Source organism: Lepidochelys kempii, chromosome 1 (assembly GCF_965140285.1).
Source record: "Lepidochelys kempii isolate rLepKem1 chromosome 1, rLepKem1.hap1, whole genome shotgun sequence".
Classification (NCBI taxonomy): domain Eukaryota; kingdom Metazoa; phylum Chordata; order Testudines; family Cheloniidae; genus Lepidochelys; species Lepidochelys kempii.
In genome coordinates this window covers 263,142,559-263,159,552 of record NC_136380.1, presented here as the reverse complement: position 1 = coordinate 263,159,552, position 16,994 = coordinate 263,142,559, and the positions used below count along the sequence as shown (strand labels likewise).

Sequence of the window (16,994 nt, the reverse complement as noted above, 5' to 3'; positions counted from 1 at the left end):
AATCATAGAATATCAGGGTTGGAAGGGACCTCAGGAGGTCATCTAGTCCAATCCCCTGCTCAAAGCAGGAGCAATCCCCAACAAAATCATCCAATAGCTATTAGCCAGGATGGTGTCCCTAGCCTCTGTTTACCAGAAGCTGGGAATAGACGACAGGGGATGGATCACTTGATGAGTACTTATTCTGTTCATTTTCAATGTTGGAAGACAGGATACTGGGCTAGACGGACCTTTGGTCTGACCCAGTATGGCTGTTCTTATGTATGATTGGTAGACTGTATATAGCTATAAAGCAGAATAGTGTTTGTGCATCTACTTTACAAGTCTCAGTAATGCATTATGGTGGCTGTTGTCATTGAGATTAAAACTTCTTATGGATGGGAAGGTTGTTTTGAGTTTCTTCTCTCCCCAACTTCAGAGCAGTAATACAGATGCAGAGTTGAGACTGGCTTGTTGCTCAGACAGAAATTTGCAGTCTAGATAGGTGTACATTAACAAATTGCATGGAGAGGGCATGTCTACTCTGCCCTGCATTTTGGAGTTAGGAAATGCGAATAGCTGTGTATACCAAAGAGCTGTGCTTTATCTCTCCTATGAGGATACTGTGAGTGCAGTCTTAAAGGTCCTGAGATCACACTAATATAGATTTGAGTTCACGCTCAGAGCGTCTGCATGGGAGAGTTACAGAGCAGCACTTTGGTACACACTGCTATCCACGTCTCCTTAGTCTGAACTGCGGGGCATTATAGACATGTCTGAAGTTTGGCATCAGAATTATATACCTTAGCTGGTGATTTCCACAGTTTATTTTTTATAATAATTGTAATAATACTCTGTAGTAGCACTTCAAACCATAACTGTTAACTAATGAAGTTCTTGTTTGGGAATTTCCATGGTTTTGCATTCATAATTAACGTTTAAATATCCATCGTAATGCCACAAAACCTTGAGCAGGGAAGAGAGAAGCAGGAAAAATTAAGTACAATAGAACCTCAGAGTTACAAACACCAGCGTTACGAACTGACCATTCAACCACACACCTCATTTGGAAGTACACAATCAGGCAGCAGCAGAGACGAAAAAAAAGCAAACGCAATACATTTAACTCAGTACTGTAAACTATGGGGGGGAAAGCGGGGGGGGGGGGAACGCAGCATTTTTCTTCTGGATAGTGAAGCTTCAAAGCTGTATTATGTCAATGTAAACTTTTGAAAGAACAATCGTGTTTTGTTCAGAGTTACAAACATTTCAAAGTTATGAACTACCTCCGTTCACAAGCTGTTTGTAACTCTGAGGTTCTAGTGTGTGCAAAAGGAGCCTGGAGTCCATGAAGATCAGGATCTCTGCTCTGACCAGGGCCCCTTACCAGCTATATTTTCTCTTCCCTTCTCTCTTTTTCATGTCATGAAGTCTCCTTCACATCTTTAGTCTCCTTTTTTCATTTTGCCCGTCTCTTCGTGCCCTTGCTTTCCTTTGCTCCATTCACATTGGTTAACGGCAGGTGCCCAGAGAGGCATGCAGTGAGAAATATATGTTATATGACGAGATAACTGGCTCTGTGGATGAGGGGAAAGCAGTGGACGTGTTGTTCCTTGATTTTAGCAAAGCTTTTGACACAGTCTCCCACAGTATTCTTGCCAGCAAATTAAAGAAGTATGGGCTGGATGAATGGACTATAAGGTGGATAGAAAGCTGGCTAGATTGTCAGGCTCAACGGGTAGTGATCAATGGCTCTGTGTCTAGTTGGCAGCCGGTATCAAGTGCAGTGCCCCAGGGGTCGGTCCTGGGGCCGGTTTTGTTCAATATCTTCATAAATGATCTGGAGGATGGTGTGGATTGCACCCTCAGCAAGTTTGCAGATGACACTAAACTGGGAGGAAAGGTAGATACGCTGGAGGGTAGAGAGAGGATACAGAGGGACCTAGACAAATTGGAGGATTGGGCCAAAAGAAAGCTGATGAGGTTCAACAAGGACAAGTGCAGAGTCCTGCACTTAGGACGGAAGAATCCCATGCACCGCTACAGACTAGGGGCCGAATGGCTCGGCAGCAGTTCTGCAGAAAAGGACCTAGGGGTTACAGTGGACGAGAAGCTGGATAGGAGTCAACAGTGTGCCCTTGTTGCCAAGAAGGCCAATGTCATTTTGGCGTGTATAAGTAGGGGCATTGCCAGCAGGTCGAGGGACGTGATCATTCCCCTCTATTCGACACTGGTGAGGCCTCATCTGGAGTACTGTGTCCAGTTTTGGGCCCCACGCTACAAGAAGGATGTGGAAAAATTTGGAAAGCGTCCAGCGGAGGGCAACAAAAATGATTAGGGGACTGGAACACGTGACTTATGAGGAGAGGCTGAGGGAACTGGGATTGTTTAGTCTGCGGAAGAGAAGAATGAGGGGGGATTTGATAGCTGCTTTCAACTACCTGAAAGGGGGTTCCCAAAGAAGATGGCTCTAGACTGTTCTCAGTGGTAGCAGGTGACAGAACAAGGAATAATGGTCTCAAGTTGCAGTGGGGGAGGTTTAGGCTGGATACTGGGAAAAACTTTTTCACTAGGAAGGTGGTGAAACACTGGAATGCGTTACCTAGGGAGGTGGTGGAATCTCCTTCCTTAGAAGTTTTTAAGGTCAGGCTTGACAAAGCCCTGGCTGGAATGATTTAGTTGGGATTGGTCCTGCTTTGAGCAGAGGGTTGGACTAGATGACCTGCTGAGGTCCCTTCCAACCCTGATATTCTATGATTCTATATAGAAAGTGTTGCTAGAAAGGTAAGGTGGAAAGCAGTATTGTTGCTCTTTATGCCTCCAGTCTCCTCCTCCCTGCATTTTTCCATGCCTCTCCTATACCATTCCCTGTAGTTTTCTAACTGTATATCATCTTCAGATTTCATGTGTAAAGATTTCAGTGCTGAATGTTTCAGTGCTTGAAGTGCTGTGATACTCAGGCATTCATGCACTAGTGAAATCCTAACACGTTAAATGTGGAGTTTGAGCGTCAACTTCAAGTAACTCATTGATGTTGAGCTCTAAGATGATACTGAATTCCAAGTTGATAATGCCAAATAAGACAGCATTTGAGGCACTTGCAGCATGTTTTTTCCTAATGCAGACTTTTCTCCTCTGATTCTTCATGTTCTCACTACAGTGTATTCCTTTTTACACCTATTCATTTTTACCTCTATCTGTTGTCATTCCTTTATTTACTTCTTAGTCTACTATTTTTCATCTTTTTGCCTTGTTTCTTCTCATGTACATCTTCTTTTTGCTCCCTACAACTTCACCTGCCCTTCTTTCCACAACTAGACTCTCCTGTCCTGCCTGCTCCCGTTACATTTCATAACCACATCAGGTTTCCTTTCTCAGTAAATCTCTGTTAACCTCCTCAGTCCCTAGCTTTCTGCTCCAGGCATCCATCCTATCCAGTCTTCCTACCAATTTAGTCTTTGTTAGTTGAGACTTAAAAATATATATCCAATGGGACAGTGTCATGTTTTCTGTTCTCTGATCCTGGAGAACTTTTTATAGTCCTCCAAAATCTTAAATATTTGTAACAAACAGGCAGGGTAACTAAACTATCTTTTACTTTGATCCTTCCTATTCTCTCTGGATAGTACACAAAGATAAAGATTCTTAATTTGACTCTTGGGAAATTCTCCATGAATTAAAACTGACCTGATTGTGAGTGTCTAAGAATTAAATATGAAAACCTGTTATTGCTTATAACATGCTAAAAAAATCATGAGAAATTGAGGAACTGTATAAGAACTTCATTTTTATTAAGTAGGATATAAACATTAATCCTACACTTTCAAAATTCTTTGGAAAATTTTCTGCCATATGATAGTTAAACATACCAAATCACAAGCAAACTGGTCACCATTCAAATGTTTGGAGGGCAATACAGGAAATAGCTTTAGAATATAAGTTTAGACTCTGTCTTAACTATGGAGTCTACTGATTCCTCCATAATTTGCTCTTCACCATTCATTAGGATAAGCTTTACTTCATTAATACTGTATTGTGTGCAGGATTTAGTAGTGGTGGATGATGAAGAAATGGGCAGCGTGCAAAAGGAGCAGTTTGGTTGGAAATGAGGTCTTTAATGTTTTGATTGGGTAAAAATCTCATGGTGCATGCACACAAGGCTGACTTTGCTCTTAACATAAGAACATAAGGATGGCCATACTGGGTCAGACCAAAGGTCCATCCAGCCCAGTATCCTGTCTGTGGACAGTGGCCAATCCCAGGTGCCCCAGAGGGAGTGAACCTGACAGGTAATGATCAAGTGATTTCTCTCCTGCCATCCATCTCCACCCTCTGACAAACAGAGGCTAGGGACACCATTCCTTACCCATCCTGGCTAACAGCCATTAATGGACTTAACCTCCATGAGTTTATCCGGTTCTCTTTTAAACCCTGTTATAGTCCTAGCCTTTACAACCTCCTCAGGCAAGGAGTTCCACAGGTTGACTGTGCGCTGAGTGAAGAACTACTTCCTTTTATTTGTTTTAAACCTGCTACCCATTAATTTCATTTGGTGGCCCCTAGTTCTTATGGGAACAAGTAAATAACTTTTCCTTATTCACTATCTCCACACCACTCATGATTTTATATACCTCTATCATATCCCCCCGAGTCTCCTCTTTTCCAAGCTGAAAAGTCCTAGCCTCTTTAATCTCTCCTCATATGGGACCCGTTCCAAATCCCTAATCATTTTAGTTGCCTTTTTCTGAACCTTTTCTAATGCCAGTATATCTTTTTTGAGATGAGGGGACCACATCTGTATGCAGTGTTCCAGATGTGGGCTTACCATGGATTTATATAAGGGCAATAAGATAGTCTCCATCTTATTCTCTATCCCCCTTTTTTTTAATGATTCCTAACATCCCATTTGCTTTTTTGACTGCTGCTGCTGCACACTGCATGGACATCTTCAGAGAGCTATCCACGATGACGCCAAGATCTTTCTCCTGATTAGTTGTAGCTAAATTAGCCCCCATCATGTTGTATGTGTAGTTGGGGTTATTTTTTCCAATGTGCATTACTTTACATTTGTCCACATTCAATTTCATTTGCCATTTTGTTGTCCAATCACTTAGTTTTTTGAGATCTTTTTGAAGTTCTTCAGTCTGTTTTGATCTTAACTATCTTAAGCAGTTTAGTATCATCTGCAAACTTTGCCACCTCACTGTTTACCCCTTTCTCCAGATCATTTATCAATAAATTGAATAGGATTTGTCCTAGGACTGAGCCTTGGGGAACACCACTAGTTACCCCTCTCCATTCTGAAAATTTACCATTTATTCCTACCCTTTGTTCCCTGTCTTTTAAGCAGTTCTCAAGCCATGAAAAGATCTTCCCTCTTATCCCATGACAACTTAATTTACATAAGAGCCTTTGGTGAGGGACCTTGTCAAAGGCTTTCTGGAAATCTAAGTACACTATGTCCACTGGATCCCCTTGTCCATATCTTTGTTGACCCCCTCAAAGAACTCTAATAGATTAGTAAGACATGATCTCCCTTTACAGAAACCATGTTGACATTTGCGCAACAATTTGTTCTTCTATGTGCCTGACAATTTTATTCTTTACTATTGTTTCAACTAATTTGCCCAGTACTGATGTTAGACTTACCAGTCTGTAATTGCCAGGATCACCTCTAGAGCCCTTAAATATTGGCCTTATATTAGCTATCTTCCAGTCATTGGGTACAGTAGCTGATTTAAAGGACAGGTTACAAACCATAGTTAGTCGTTCCATAATTTCACATTTGAGTTCTTTCAGAACTCTTGGGTGAATGCCATCCGGTCCCGGTGACTTGTTACTGCTAAGTTTCTCAATTAATTCCAAAACCTCCACACTAGTTATTTTTATTATTATTCTTCCTCCCTACTTGGTTATTTTTGAGCTGTTGTGAATTCCCACAGAAAGTGATTTTGTCATTGGCAGTTATATGCGTTCTAACAGAAGTTTCTGTTCTCTGCAGAGTAATGGCTTTAAATTCACACAAATCTGAGAAGAAGAAGAAGAAGTTATACAAGGACTCGCTTTCTCTGGCAGCCATGATCCGGAAGTTCCAAAAGGAGAAGGAAGCCCTGAGGAAGAAAGAATCCAATCCAGAACCCCCAGTGACTGTTGCCATCTCCACCCCTAGTAAACCCCCTTCCTCCTCTGCTACCACAGGAAATGATGTCTCAGACTTGAACCTCAGGGTTACCGATCCTGTCCTCTCCATTTTTGGTAGCACAAATGAGCATGAGCTCCTGCAGGAAACCGAAAGTGCCCTGGAGATTCTGGGAGAGATTGACTTTGACAAGCTGCTTGACGGCACCTCTAATGGCAGCCCAGCGTCTGAGCCATCAGGAGAGAATGGAAGTGCCACTCAGCCAACCAATACCTCTCAGGTCATGACACCAAAGCAGGTGCCTGCCCTCCCAGAAGGCCTACCTGTACTTCTTGAAAAGCGCATTGGAGACCTACGAATAGTAAGTGTAAACTCATTGGTAGGGGATTGCATTCAAGGATCATTGAGAGCCGAGAGTAATAGTTACAGCCTGAGCTGTGATGTCATACCCTTAAAATGCTGGTAGAAATATCAGGAAGGGATCATAATTGTTTGGTTGACCCCCAGGGGCTATGAGTAAGATTAATTAGATGAAACTAAGCAAAGATGATGTAGGTTGAATATAAAGGAAATATTGTTCTGTTTAGTTTATTTCAACTTACAATAGCTTGTGGAATGCTTTCCCTAGGGAAGTTGTGGTAACTTCATTGCTTGAGCTAAAATGACTAGACAAAACAGTTGAATATTCTGTACAGAAAAATCCAGCACTAGTGAGGTTTGGGCTCGGATAGACTAGATGACTTAAATCTTTTCCATCTTTAACTCCTAATTCCTTGCTCATTTATTTTGCTAATAATGTCTTTTTATTCATGCCCTTCTTGCCAAGTTCAGTCAGGAAGGAGTAAACCTGTGATATTTTTAAAGAGACTTTCCCAGTTTGTGTTAGGGAGAGACACCTGAAAATATGTCCTTTCGATTTCAGTGGTAATTTTTAGAACTTTGATTCTTTTGCTAATTTTAATGATTTCTAAACATTTTCATTTGTGGAGGTAGGAAGGAGGACAGAGTCCAAGTTCATTCACAAAGATACTGTCAGGTGTAAAATCTTTGAGGATTTAGGTTTTTTTTTTTAAATCTAAGTTATTTTATTGTCATCTTAATCTTATTGAAACTGAAAGTATTGATTTTTTTCACCATGCTGCTTGTTTACTGTGTGCATATCAATTTGAAGGATGAAAAATAAACTAGTCAGTTTTTCTTTGAGTGATTAAATGTCCATTCCACTTCAGGGGTGCGTGCACCCAGTGCACTACAGTCAATTTTTTCCTTCAGTAGGACCCATTGAGGCATCCCCAGCTACCCTGCACTGCTGCATGGTGTTACAGAGGGTGGGGCTGTCCCTGAGCTCCCCCTTCTCAGTTCCTTCTTACTGCCCATGACAGTTGTCATGCTATTGCAAGTTCTGTTCTTCTATTTATATATAACTTGTACACATTTTTATTAGTTTAGTAGTTTATAGTGTTAGCAATAGTTATAAGTTTTTCTTTTAAATGTTTTTCAAAAACTTCAGTTCTCATTACTGGAAACCGTACTAGGGCATGTCTTGGTCACTAGAATTTAAGCCCTGCTGATCCTGCAAGGAACTGATGCCACTGAGTGACTTGCATTCCTGTTGCCTGAAGCGTCTTGGGGGGTTGCACATCAGAAATCAGTCTCAATTTTGTAGGGACTTTAAACCTAGAACCAAGAAAGACAGGACAGGCAGACTTAAATTTCTCCTCATACAAGAAGCGCTGTGCCTTCCTGCTTGGAATGGATGCTGAGTGCTTTGGCTTCAGTGAGGAGCACTCGACCTGTATTGTGTGAGTCTCTGCACTGGTCACCTTTCCCAGTGCTAAGGAAGAAACATTGCAGGTCTGCCTCCAAAGGGAGAGGGAGAATCCGTGGCACCGAAGTTCAGCAGGCATGCAGATAATGGAAGTAGAGAGCACTCGAAGCTGAGACACTTCCTGAGGCAATCGTCCGCTCAGGCAGAACTGTCAACTCTGGCACAGGCACTGTCATATCCAGCTCCTGAAGTGGCACTGTGAGGCTCCTCTGTGCTGTCTGCATTGACCCGTCAGCCAGAGGCAATCTTGGTGTCATCAACTCCAGTGGCTTATACTGCTGCAAGTGACTTATTGAGTCTCTTGGTACCATTGTCTGAGGTGGTGTAGAGTCCTCTTATCTGGCACCAAAGACCACAGGTCAAACTTTGCCAGCTACTACAATACAGACTTTGGTACCATGGATGCCTCATTGCGTGGTGCTATCAAGAGTGAAGCTGGTGACTCCTCTGGTCCATCATCCCAGGATTTCCAATGCTGATCACCAGCACGAACATGAACAGCGCCTCCCTTCCTCCTTGATCAGAAGAGGCTGATTCATCTTCGGACTATGAGGTTAGCTCATATGTCTTGCAGTCATGTCGTATATTTCATCATTCCCCTCTGAGGTCTTAACACCCTGGCACCCAGAGCAGGCACTGTCCTGGCTGATGTGTAGCAATCTATGGCCTGGAAGTAATTAGGCTCCTGGGCCTAACCAATTGCTGTTTTGGAACCCTTGAGAATTGCCACCTACTTCCAGGTCCTTTCCACACCCACTCCATTCTGCTGCATCAAGTAGGTGTCAAGTACCATCCCACCAAGGAGATCATGCCTGGTAACAGGCTCAGTACCACGCAGGAGGATGTTGCTCAGGTGAATCTCCCCTTTGAAAAGCCAGGGGAGGGTCTACCTCTGCCAATTTTGGCTTCATCCTCTTCATCACCTGATGAGATGGTGGTTTCGGAGGATTCGTCACCCCCACCTGTTGACTGTTTGGCCCATGAAGACCTTTTAAAAAGAGTGGCTTCCACCTTGAATATCCAGATGGAAGAAGTTTGAGTCATCCCACGGGCTGATAGACATTTTAGCAACTGCAGGACCTTCTTGGGTGGTGCTTCCAATTAATGAAGCTATCGTGGAGCCCACCAAGGTTTTGTAGCAAACTCTGTCTTCCCTTCCTCCCACATCAAAGCTGGCTAAGTACAAACCCTTCAAATGTGTATGGAGAGGTGTGTGTGGGGGGAGTGTTGTGTTTTCTCCTCTTCAACCAGTTTTGACCCTGGTTACAGATGCTTCTGTCCTCGGGGTGGGCTCAGCTGGGTTCCCTGCAGGTGCATGGTTTGTGGTCTACACAGGATTTAACTCTGCATATAAATGACAGAATTGAGGGCCATTTAGCTGGCTTGTCGAGCTTTCCATTCCCATACCAAGGGAAGAAATCTGTGTGTACTTACAGACAATATGGCAGCTACATTTTATGTGAACATGCAAGGAGGGGCATGCTCAACTCTGTGCTAGAGGCAATCAATCTATGGGACTTTTCCATCACCAGTTAAATCAGCCTCAAAACCTCTCACCTTCCATACATGAAGTACAATTTGGCAGACCAGTTAAGCAGATTGTTTTACCAACCACCACGAGTGGTCTCTGCTGGGCCTTTCCAAGTCCATTTTCCAGCTGTGGGGGACTCCCCAGGTAGACCTCTTTGCAATGAAAGTCAGTAGGCAATGTCATCAGTTTTTGCTCTCAACAAGATCACAGCCTGGAATCTCTTTCACAGACACTTTTCTGTTACCCTGGACAAACCTGATCTTGTACGCATTTCCTCCAGTTCCACTCCTTCCCAGAGTATTGTTAAAAATCAGATAAGACCATACAATAGATCAGACTTATAGCTGCCAGTTGGCTGTGGCAACGCTGGTTTTCCACTTGATCAAAGTCAGTCACTCTGCCAGCAAACGCACATCTAATCTCTTGGGACCTCCTCCACCCCAAACTGCAGGCCCTCCACGTGACAGACTGGATCGTTCTGTGGCTAACCTCCTCGGAAGAGACTTATTCAAGAGGAGTTAAGATATGCTTTTAAATCATAAAAAAAAATCCACTGGATATATGTATCTAGCAAAGGGTAAGAGATTTTCCATCTTGTCCCAGCAGAAATCTGTTTTCCCTGCTCCGATTACCAGTGCATCATATACCGGATTATCTGTTATCCCTAAAACATTAGTTTAATCAAACAAAGTCCATCTAGCAACTATTTTGGCTTTTCACCCTCTGATAGTCATTGTCTTTTTCAACTCTATGGCAATAAAGTTTTTGAAGGCTCTGGAGAGGTTGTACCCTCAGGTAGAGGATCCTGTTTCCCCTTGAGACTTGAACTTGGTGTTATCAAAACTAATGGGTGCTCCCAATTAAACCTTTAACTATATTTTCCTTGCTATATCTCTCAGTGAAGCTAGCCTTTTTGGTGGCAATCGCCTCAGCCAGCAGATTAGGTGAATTATGTATTCTAATGAGGCAAGTAACATATCTTTTTTTGGGCCAATTTCTGTTGGTGAGGGACACAACCTTTCAAAAGCTTGTCTCTCTCTCTCACCAATAGAAGTTGGTCCAATAAAAGATATTGCACCACCCACCTTGTAGCCATGTTCTGCAAAAGCAGAACTGAAGGACTTGAGAGCTACCTTACAATCTCGTGTGTGTGTATGTATACACACCTACAAATAAGAATAGGTATAGTAGGTCACACACTGCCTAGAGGTCATGTCCTGGTCCATTTTCTGTTTTCCGTAGATTCTCTGAAAGAGCAAAGCAATGCTCTTCATGTTCTACATCAACAAGCAGTGGGGAGCAAGGTCCCCCTCCTTGTGTGCCAAAGCCATGAAACTCTGGTGCATAACCCATCAGATCCATATATCCATGATCTACCTCCCAGGCTTTCAGAATACCATAGTCAATGCCCTTAGCAGATGCTTCACAGGACTACAAATGGGAGCTGGATATTCAGATTCTCTGAAGTATATCCCAAAGATATACTGTCGCAGGTCGACCTTTTTGCCCTCTCTGAAAACAAGAAGTGCCATCTTTTCTGGTTAATAGGGGGTCTGGGTCACCATTCCTTGGGAGACGCCTTCCTTCTACCTTGGAAGAAGGGTATTTTTTGAGCGTTTTCCCCCTCCCAAACTCCTAAAATTACAGGCCATGGAAACATATCAGACAGGACAGAGTCATAGTTATCCTTATAGTGCCTAACCGGCCCTGACAACTTTGGTACTTGTCTGTCCAACCGAAGTTCCAGCTGTTCTTCACCTCCAGTCTCAGAATGTGGATTGCATGCTTTATCCCAGCCTAGCTGTTCAGTGCCTCAGGGCTTGGTTCCTCAATGGTTTTCAGGGAGGGCTAGAGCATTCCTGCTCTGCAGACGTACAGGTGCTGAGCAGAAAGATGTCAACCTGCACTACTTACCTACAAAAGTGGAAGAGCTTCTCTCACTGGGTCAGTTATTGCTCCTTTCAGCCTGATTCTGTTCCAGTTCCGCTCATCCTGGATTACCTGCTGGGTCTGAAGAAATTAGGATTCTCCATCAGTTTGGCTAAGATACAATTGGTACAGTTTTCATCCCTTGGTAGAGGGATTATCTGTATTTGCTTAGCCAGCATCATCTAGGTTAATTAAGGGGTTGGGCAATCTCTATCCCCACATTAGACAGCCCAACCCTACCTTAGACCTCAACCTTATTCTCAGTCACCTTATGAGACTTCCATTCGTACCGATGGAAAACTGTTCCCTGCTCCATTTATCTACAAAGACTGCCTGCTTAGTTACCACAATGTCAGTCTGTACAATTCAGGAAATTAAGGCTTTAGTGGCACATTCCTTCCCTTATGGTGTTCAAGGGTGAGGTCTCCTTATGCCCATGCTCTGAATTCTTACCAAAAGTTCTGTCAGATTTCCATCTTCATCCATCCATCTACCAGTATTTTTTCCAAAATCTCGTAGTTATCTGCAGGAATCTTTCCATACCATGGATATTAGAGCTTTGTCCTTCTATTAGATAGGACCTGACAATTTTGGAAGGTACCCCAGGCTCTTCATCTCCACCGTGGATAGGTCCATGGGATTTTCTGTCTCTACTCTGTCAGAATAGATATCTCATTGCATTTCCACAGATGTCCAATTTCCTCTCCCCCACCTTAGGATGATAGCACGTTCAATCAGATCTCAGGCAACATCTGTGGTATTACTTAAAAAAAGGGGGGTGGGGTGGGGGGGAACCAATTTCTGAGAGAGAGAGAGCTTCCAAATACACATGTACAAAACAGTATACCCATATCCATGCCGTCAGATATGGTATGGTACTTAGTTCTGCGGTATTATCGTCCGTTATGGACTCTGTTCCAAAGCTCCCTCCTCCAGGTGACTTCTGAGCAGTATCCCCTTGGAAAGTAGAGCACTCATAGGGACACTACACAAGGAAGAAGTGGTTATTCACCTTGTGCAGTAACTGCAGAGTTTTTTTCAAGCTGGCCTCCCCACTGATGCTCCACTACCCTCTGTCCTTCCCCTTCCCTTAGGACTGTTCCCTGGGGGACACTGGGATAGAAAAGAAATTGAGGGTGGATTGCCTGTGCACCCCATATAGCCTTGGTGTCTGGCATGAGGAGGCCTAGGGCGCATGTGCAGGCCAAATGGACACTACTAGCTGAAAATCTCCAATCAAGGGCTTAGGTGCACATGCGCCTCTTAACATGGAGCAACCGTAGGGACACACATCTTGAAGAACGGCAGGTATTGCACAAGGCGAGTAACCTCTTCTTCGATATGTGTGGCACATGTCCGTTCCATGGCCCAACTCCTTCCCCTCTATATTGAAGTCTCTTCAGTAAGAAGAAACTGAAGAGGGTTGGGTATACCACCATCCAGAGCGGCAGGGGGTGCATAGGCCAACTCAGTGGATACCACTGAGGGAAAAATCTCCAACAACAGTGCACTTGGAGATGCACACACGTGAGGGTGCAATGGACGTGTACAACACATCTACTCCTGGGTTAATTCTGCGCTCCAAAATTAAAAATTATGCACACAGTATTTTAAAATTCTACATACTTTTGTTTGTCAAAATAACATGATATAATCATGCTCCCGTTGTCACCTCCGGGCGACCCAGGGTTCCTGCTGTCAGCCCTAGGCGACCATGCTGGGGGGGAAACCTCAAATTCTGTGGGGAACATTAATTCTGTGCACATTCTGCATTGTGCAGTGGCACAGAATTCCAGCAGGAGTACACATCTTGAAGAACAACAATTATGGAACAGGTTAGTAATCGCTTCTTTCTCGTCCATTACTTGTCCAAGTTCTCCTATGCTAACAGAACTTTGCAATTTTTGGGACTCAGAAATTAGAGAGGAATGTTTTATTTAGAAATGTTTCCATCTAAGATACAAAAATGCAATCCTTTCTATTGGACTTTAAATTTTGAAAAAGCTTGTTTTTACTAAATTCTAATTTTTAGATCAAATATTACCTGAAAGTCTCTCTTAAATTTACTGTTTTCCCCAAGTGTGTTGGAGTTTCTTAACTGGTGCTTGGAGAAATGATTTTTTTCTGAGGATCCTTCACTTCCTTCCCTTTTTCTGTGCATAAGTTTACAAAATTCTTACTTGGTCTAGGGTAATGGTTAATACCTTTTTTTTTTTTAAATGAGTGATTAAAATATTCATAATCATCATGGTAAAAGTGAGTATTGTGTCTAGCCTAGTACATTTTTATGCCACATTTTGCTAGGCTTCACTATGTGACTTAGTCAAGGCCTCCTGACAGAGTACAACTAGAAATAAACACAGTCCAGATCCAGTATGTGGTGATGATCTGCCCCAAGTTGACCCTCCATTTCACCGTGTACCATGTTACCCAGCTGGTCTGGAGAAGGCTTTTCAAAATAACTCACACAGTCTCATCCTTCAGCATTTGATCATTGTGGTGTTTTTCTGAATAGTGTGGTAACTTCTTAGGAAAGCAAGCCTATCCTATAAGAATAGGAGGTGGCCTGGACATCAGTTGAGTAAATGTTTGGGAAAGAAAACTGTGTTGTGATTTGATTTGAAGAAAGATGCTTCCTTGGCATACAGTGAAATGTGGTCCCCTTGTTTAAACATTATCAGTGAAAGAAAAAACATTTTAAAAGGCACAGAGATAAATGGTTCCCACAGACTATATTTAAAGTTGTTTTTTTTTTAAGGTGGTTGCAGTTTTATAAGAGTTTTCTCTGTTGTTACTAGGGTTTTTTGCACAAGTTTGTAGGATGGGGAGAAGAGCTGGTGGTCAGTTTAAAAATGAGTGGGTTTATTAAATGATTTGTTTTACATGACAGCTTTTTTAAAATGTAGTTCAAAAAGCCATCAACTGAAGATTTTTAACAGGCTAAATAGTTCTTGCTGAGTCATCTTTTCATAAATGCTCAGATTGTAGGAGTATGAGTTATCTAGTCTGGTCAGCTATGGATCACATTGGCTGCAGACAGTGATGTTAACATAGGTGTAATATCTTTTAAAACCGTGACATTCATTTAAATTAGGACATGCTCCTACTAAACATTTCTTTTTTTTTTTAAGTAAAAGTAAATTCCCAAATTTGTTTAAAAAAACAAAAAAAATCAGGTAATTCCTTCCCCCTCACATACTGCTACCTCCACTGTTGTGAGACAAGTAATATTTAATTTCCAAGTAATTCTAGTGCTTTATAGAACAGAAAAAAGTCTACCGGGAAGCAGTCTAATAGGGAGACTGCAGGATGACTTTTTCTACTGTGAGAGTAGTTGTCCAAATACCATATAATCCTTACAAGTCAACAGTTGAGTATTATCCTAGAGAAATCTATGTGATAAAATGTATCCAAATCTCTAAATGTTTATCTCTTCAATGGAAAACTACCATGTGTGCCATTTGGCAGACCTACAGTGCTGAGATCACCTTTGAACCTTTATGTTTGGGGATGTTATTTTCAAGCATGTACTGTCTTCTGGGGAACAGGCTCCGAGGGTCATTACAGTACTTCAGTTATTCTTGGTCAGTTCAACTCCTCTCACCACCCTAACTAATCTTTCTCAGCAGGTGTTCTGATACGAGGCTAAAAATGATGCAAGAGAAATTAATACAAAATATCTGAGAGTGAGGTTAGAGTGGGGGAGGAAAAACACCATATCAATGTGGCTGTCAAAAGGAATGAGATTTAGTGTGGAATCCACTTCACAAAAATTAACCCTTTTAAAGACACGCTGGGGTTGAAATGCTTGCTATTAAATCCACTGTCCTGTGGCAACGTTATAAGGAAAGTTCTTGTAAAGTTTATGAATGTTTCTTAATAGTCTTTTACAAAACAAGTGCTTCAGGGTTTTAAAAATAGATACAGATACAATGCCAGATTTCCAGACTCTACAATAAGAAAGCAGTGAACACGGTCCAGCACTTAAACTAGTTTGCTATTATAGGCTTGTCTGTGCATGATTGAAGGACAAAACATATAACACAAAAAGCTTTTTTTAATGATTTATTATTGAATATTAAACTCCTATTTTCTTATGCAGTACAAAATGCACTATCCCAACAATCAGCTATTTCACTTTCAAACATACATGTGTCTATTACAAAAGAATGAGAACAGGTATTTCAGTATAACATTGTCAGCTCAAGACATCATCTGTCTGCAATTTAATTGCTATTGTCAGAATAACACATTGACTGTGGAAATAGATTGGAGAACGTTTTTCATTTTTTAAAAATTTGACATTCCCTATATAGTCAATTGCACTGCTGTGTGATTATCACATTATCTATAGACTCACATATTAGAATATTACACTTGCACAATGCTCCAGGCATTCACAGGCACACTCTTTTCAGTGGCCTAATGTGCTAAAAATAGTAGTGAAGATACAGCAGCATCGGTTAGCAACGTAGATACCCAAGGTCTCCAGGCCAGCTTGTACAGCCTGTGTTATAGCCCATGCCACTGTCTTCACTCATATTTTTAGTCTCTTACCCACGTTAGCTTTAATCTAGCTATGCCTACCAGAGCTGCCAATCACACCTTCAATTTCAGTGTAGACTGAGATCAATGGAAAGGAGTAGGAGCAAGGTCATCTTCCCTCCCACTCCCCATAGGGCTAGGAATAGGAAGATACAGGAACAGGAGGCGGGAGCACAGATAGGATCTCCACTCCACAAAACCAAAGCTGGAGAGAACACTGGACAGCACCATAGAGGAGGATGTGGATGTGGCTCCTGTCCGCATGGTTCCTTCACAGGGATTCCATCAGGAGCAGTGGAGATAGGTCCCCTTAGGGTATGTCTACACTACGAAATTACGTCGAATTTATAGAATTCGGTTTTTTAGAATTCGGTTTTATATATTCGAGTGTGTGTGTCCCCACAGAAAATGCTCTAAGTGCATTAAGTGCATTAACTCGGCGGAGTGCTTCCACAGTACCGAGGCTAGAGTCAACTTCCGGAGTGTTGCACTGTGAGTAGCTATCCCACAGTTCCCGCAGTCTCTGCTGCCCATTGGAATTCTGGGTTGAGATCCCAATGCCTGATGGGGCTGAAACATTGTCGCGGGTGGTTCTGGGTACATATCGTCAGGCCCCCGTTCCCTCCCTCCCTCCGTGAAAGCAAGGGCAGACAATCGTTTCGCGCCTTTTTTCCTGAGTTATCTGTGCAGACGCCATACCACGGCAAGCATGGAGCCCGCTCAGGTAACCGTCACCGTATGTCTCCTGGGTGCTGTCAGACATGGTACTGCATTGCTACACAGCAGCATCAACCCATTGCCTTGTGGCAGCAGATGGTACAGTACGACCGGTAGCCGTCATCGTCATGTCCGAGGTGCTCCTGGCCACGTTGGCCAGGAGCGCCTGGGCAGACGTGCGCAGGGACTAAAGTTGGAGTGACTTGATCAGGTCATTCTCTTTAGTTGTGCAGTCAGTCCTATTGAACCATCTTATGGTGAGCAGGCAGGCGATACGGATTGCTAGCAGTCCTACTGTACCATCTTCTGCCAGGCAGGCAAGAGAT

At 42.7% G+C, this 16,994-nt stretch overlaps 1 protein-coding gene across 4 annotated transcripts in view; it reads left to right on the top strand.

Annotated features, from left to right (window-relative positions):
• The window catches only part of UBN2 (ubinuclein 2), a 103,190-nt gene that overhangs the window by 40,952 nt on the left and 45,244 nt on the right, over positions 1 to 16,994 (top strand). For all 4 annotated transcript variants that reach the window (XM_073327286.2, XM_073327287.2, XM_073327285.2 and 1 more), the window contains one exon: positions 5,981 to 6,479. In XM_073327286.2, coding sequence (XP_073183387.1) covers positions 5,981 to 6,479 — 499 coding nt within the window. The remainder of the gene's footprint in view (positions 1 to 5,980; positions 6,480 to 16,994) is intronic.